The 5,000-nt window shown below is 35.0% G+C and overlaps 1 protein-coding gene across 1 annotated transcript in view; it reads right to left on the bottom strand.

Moving 5' to 3' along the window:
* Window positions 1–3,044: 3,044 nt before the first annotated feature.
* Window positions 3,045–5,000, bottom strand: part of LOC106870256 (cytochrome P450 2J4) — a 16,177-nt gene continuing 14,221 nt past the window's right edge. Inside the window, exons 7-8 of the mRNA XM_089360236.1 lie at window positions 4,360–4,566; window positions 3,045–3,491 (exon numbers count right to left, since the gene is read on the bottom strand). Coding sequence (XP_089216362.1) covers window positions 3,313–3,491; window positions 4,360–4,566 — 386 coding nt within the window. The 3' untranslated portion in view covers window positions 3,045–3,312. The remainder of the gene's footprint in view (window positions 3,492–4,359; window positions 4,567–5,000) is intronic.

Raw genomic sequence — 5,000 nt, 5'->3', positions numbered from 1 at the left:
AATAACGGACACAGCAGCTAGATGAACGTGAAGACACGCCCAAAAGTTAGCTTCAAACGAAAAAATCAGAAAAAAAGATAACGGAAAAATTAACAAGGAAGTCATAGCCTCAAGTTTATACGAAACTACACAATGGAAGTCACATACAAAAACAAAAACGATTCTTGTTAGAAACAAATGAATGGGAGAAAATGTATAAAGAACGACAAAACCAACAAACAACAAAACTCCATCTTTTTCTTAAAATGACCGACTTCATTTAAGTTAAATCAAGGAAAAATAACAGGACTAGGTATGACAAAATAGGCGGCTTCTTTTACTCCCCCAAATTATCCAGGAGACTTTGAGAATGAGTGTCATGAAACTGATTTTCAAACAAAGGTGAGGGTTTCGATAGACATTCAAAAGAAGAGTTAGAAAGAGCCTGGTCAAACGCCTGCAGGATATGTACTCCATGAAGTGGGGTGAATTTTATGAAAGCCTGTATCTGGCATTTAAGAAAGATAATCAGGCTAGGAGACAAGTTGAGCTGGGAAGCGACAGGCCCTTCCCACAACGCATGGATTTCTGTAATATAATGATTACGGTTAGAAATATTGTCACATACGTTGATAACGTTGATACTTGGCTTGTGGCCAAATGTCAAGCGTGGGTGGATTTGAGTGGGTTACGCATAACCTACCTGACTACATATACAGGTCCTGATAACTCCTAGTAACTCAAAGACAATCCCGAACTTTTATCCCATTGAAGTTTCCGAAGATAGGTCCGTCACACTAGTTGTGCATATTAGATGTTCCAGTTGTCACATGTGTGGTAGCAAAGGTATTGTGAAGGCTTTATGCCTGAAAGATTAAGAGCAAAATAAATTGTGGCGCAGAAATATATGTTACAGGTTAAAAGATCAACATCTGAGCACTGATACGACAATCACGGCTATTGTTAATGCTGCTACTAATCTTTCCCTGTTACTACCGGTCGCAGTTTCCAAGCTGGCCAGAGAGGACAGAAACTAATTATCTGATCCTCTACGCAAAGAACACCACAGGAGTGATTAGATGTCCTTCTTGGACACAAACCAGGCCACAATGAACGCCCAGCCGTTCCACCCCATCAGTCTCGCAATGATGGAGGAAGGTGGAGATTGAAGATTGTAGGGAACCATCGAGGCAACAAGGAGAGATAGGGCGAAAACAAAAGGCAAGCGGGAAGCAAATATCGCTCATGAAGAGACTTTCACCACTCGATTGCATAAACTTCACAGTCTTCTGAAAGAAAATAATTTAGTGTCACTTATGAGAAAGGAGAAAACGTATTGAAGAAAGGTTTTGGCTGGTGAGGAAATAGTGAATGAAAATCGTGAAGTTCAAAATAGCAGACGTTTTGTGGAAACCTAAATAAACTGGAGGCGGTAATCGATGTCATGAGGTGGGAACTTCTCAATTCTCTAGAGACTGAGTGCTGTTTATTTATGTTTTGTAGTAAGATTTTAGATTGTTCAAATTTATAGAATGAATTTTATATTCAGACTTAATACTTGTCTCTGTATACCAATCTCTCTATCTCTCTCCAGGAAAAAAGTTCCAAATCTGGAGAGATTACCTGGAATAAACCATAATCTTATCAGGAGCATTACAGGTAGCAATAAAAAAATCATTTTAAGAATTGTGATGTGTTTCAGCCTATATGATCTGTGCTCATTTATAGCTTTGAGAATCCTAAACAATGGCATTACAATACCACAAGTTACACGCTTTGAATTTTACCAGCAGAGGTATAAATAAAGAGATTGCAGGGGATTACAACTTATTTAAACTACAGCTAAATGAGGACATTGTTCATCAAGACGATGTCCAGTACCTTTAATGTTTGCCCTCCAAATTATTGATTGATAAGGTAGAACTTAGTTGTATTGGAAACAAAAGTCCTCAAAATAGAAAGGGCACACCTGTTGATATGCTTAGGAATTCTTTGTAAATTTGCATCCTTTCCTTTGGTGTACACTCTGAGAGTAGCATATTCATTATTGCCTGTGGCATATGATTCTTTGTCTTTAGTGTTCTTGTGTGATTGCAAAACCGTGACTAAACTGAGAAGCAGTATTACTGAGGAACCTGATAGTCTTCTTTTTAACTGGAGTGTGCGGTAAAGACATTTTTCAGCAGGATAGTGAACTATTCTTCTTGATTGAAGAATTGTTTTGTAGTCATGACAATTTTTGGTAGTGCCTGTCATAGCGACCAGTTGCTGATGTGCAGCTCACAACACAGACGCTGGTGTGTTGAGATAATGATGTTGCAAGCTGGAAAGATATCTATTCACCAACTCTCTTAAACACTATGCTTATGGATGCTGGGTACACGATTCAATAATAGCCGGAAGGAAATCTCTCTCTTGTAACATTTTCTTACTCACAGACCTGACAACTGATCTCTAAATTTATAGAATCTGTATTTTCAAACAGTTATAAATTTTGTCCAAAGTGATGGCGATTTAAATCAGCATGGGTTTCATCATGTTTTGTTTATTTGATTATTACTGACAGGGTTCGACAGAGCATACATGAAAATACCACTGCTTTTCCGCTTTATCATTGAGGTTTTACTGTCAAATAAGTGCTGCAGTATTCTCGCCATGATTTACAGAGCATGTTCGCTGTCATTGTACGTTCGCTCCAGACAACCAAGCATCTAAGAAGCTCCGTCCTGTTTTCTAATACCTGGTAATTTTGCAATGCAGTGAATCAATTTGTGCCAAGTCTACTGAAACTTGAAAGCAGATAAAACAATCACAAACCCATGAAGGTCTGTAACTGTATTACCTAAACTAGGAACAAAAATAGTTTTGGTTTATTGTTGACATATTTTGGTAAACAAAATACTTATAAGGAATGTCATTCTCTTTCCTGTAGGATCCTGAAGGCAGCACAGACCAGTCTCATGTTGCTGAAAAATAACAGAATAAACAGCCTTTTGGTGTGCATTTCGACGATTTATATCAAAGTCTAAATTAGGTTAATAAAGAAAATTGTGACTCAAAGAAAATAATATAATACTGGAGTTTTATTGATTAAATTAAACATTGCAACAATCATACGACTTGTCTATTTCTATCCTCTAAATTTTGTGAAGTTTATAGGTAGATATATTATGTAGGTCAATATAATACCACTAATGAACTGACATTTATGTAATTTCGTTAAATACCATTTAAAATATAACAGTATTCTATAGGAATTTGATACCTTTGTATATCAAAGTGATATACCTTCAACTGTATAGTGTACTGTGAAGTGGTACCCTGAAATATATCTCACAGTGGTATTGCACGGACATTATCATTTACTGGAACATAAGTAATTCCTGATTGTTTGCCTTTCATTGTCATTGGTGTTTCGTCAGGACTTTCCAATCGAAATCTTTGTAAGATATTTGAAAAACCCATGAAAGTTTCAATATTGGCTAGTGATACTCCTGCACATATTCTGGGACCTACAAATAAAACAGACGATATAAAGTAAATAGCATAATCACATGTGATAACATATAATAACGTATATATTTTAATAAAATATTATTAACTTGTCTATAATAAAAAATAAATTTAAATATGAAGCTAAATTTATAAGTTCTAAAATTGCAGAAGTATTCGTTGCTGGGCAGTTTAGTTTAATGGTAAAACAGTTGACGCGTAATCACAGAGATGTGAGTTCGATTCTCATGGGTAGACGGTAACATATTTTTCTGCAATATATTGATAATTTATCCTGGTCACGCTATTTTATAGCATTATCACGCGTTTGAGAAATAAATTTATTTATTTCTGTATCTTACGATACATCTCAACGCTTCTAAAAAAAAAAAAATTTCATCGTATTTAAATTTCATTGAATTTAAATATTATAGTTCTGGCTATATTTCAGCATATAAAATATTTCCTAGACAAAAATTTTAAATGAACTTTTATCAATAATTAAGATAACATGAAGAGGTAAAGTGTTGCTAATAGAATGATGATTAAGTTTAGGTGAGCAACAGACCAATCCTTCGTAAGAAAGTATAATGAATTAATAAGAAGCAGTAGACTATTGCTATTTTATTTACCCTGAAGTGACAGCTGCCTAAGAACGATTCGAAGCAGGAGGCTGTAAGCTTACAAATAAAGTGTTAGCTTTTACCTAGCAAATTGACCTCGTGGGATCCTGAAACAGGATGCCTCAATCTCCAAATGACGCATTGCAATTATAAAAAAGAAGACACCATCAATAAAAAGATAATGTTTTGTCTTCTCTCATGGTCGAGACGGTCGCAGCTGGAATAGGCCTGTTCTATAATTAAAATCGATTTTAATTATACTTACCCAAAGAGAAAGGCATATAAGCCTCATTTTTCTTTAACTCATTATTTTCTCCAATCCATCTCTCAGGTCGGAATTCCTCTGGTTTATCCCAATAATTCGGATCATAATGAGCAGCCATTAACATGAATTGAACAATGGTATTTTTTGGAATATCATATCCTCCTAGTGTTGTGTCAACCATAGCGGCATGTGGAACAGTGAGTGGAACTGTTAAAAGAATTTTTTTCAACGTTAACAATGTTGAGATAAAGGATAATTTGATATAGGCTGTTTTACTATTGTCATAAGAAAGTATTATGTTTGGTGAAGTAACATTGTAGTGCCAGGTTATGAGTTTATGTTGCTGTAAAATTGGGTTTCATATTGGGAAGCTGACCTAATATAATATTGAATTCATGTAACATCGTAATGTAACAATATAGATTTCAGCAGATATGAAATTGTATAAGTAAAACTGCTAATATATTGTAAGTTCTTAATTCTTTCTAATAGACTTCCATTCTTTGACCCTCATTTGACAAAGGATCTAGTAATTTGATATCCATATCATATGCGTGATGATTCATTTTGTTCTCCCCTTTGTGCTGAAATTATTTCGTTATTGGACAAATCTTGTGACAAAAAATACAAAGTATGGCGTG

This window comes from Octopus bimaculoides, chromosome 11 (genome assembly GCF_046866305.1).
Source record: "Octopus bimaculoides isolate indiv1 chromosome 11, ASM4686630v1, whole genome shotgun sequence".
Classification (NCBI taxonomy): Eukaryota; Metazoa; Mollusca; class Cephalopoda; order Octopoda; family Octopodidae; genus Octopus; species Octopus bimaculoides.
This window is presented reverse-complemented; position numbering and strand designations above follow the sequence as displayed.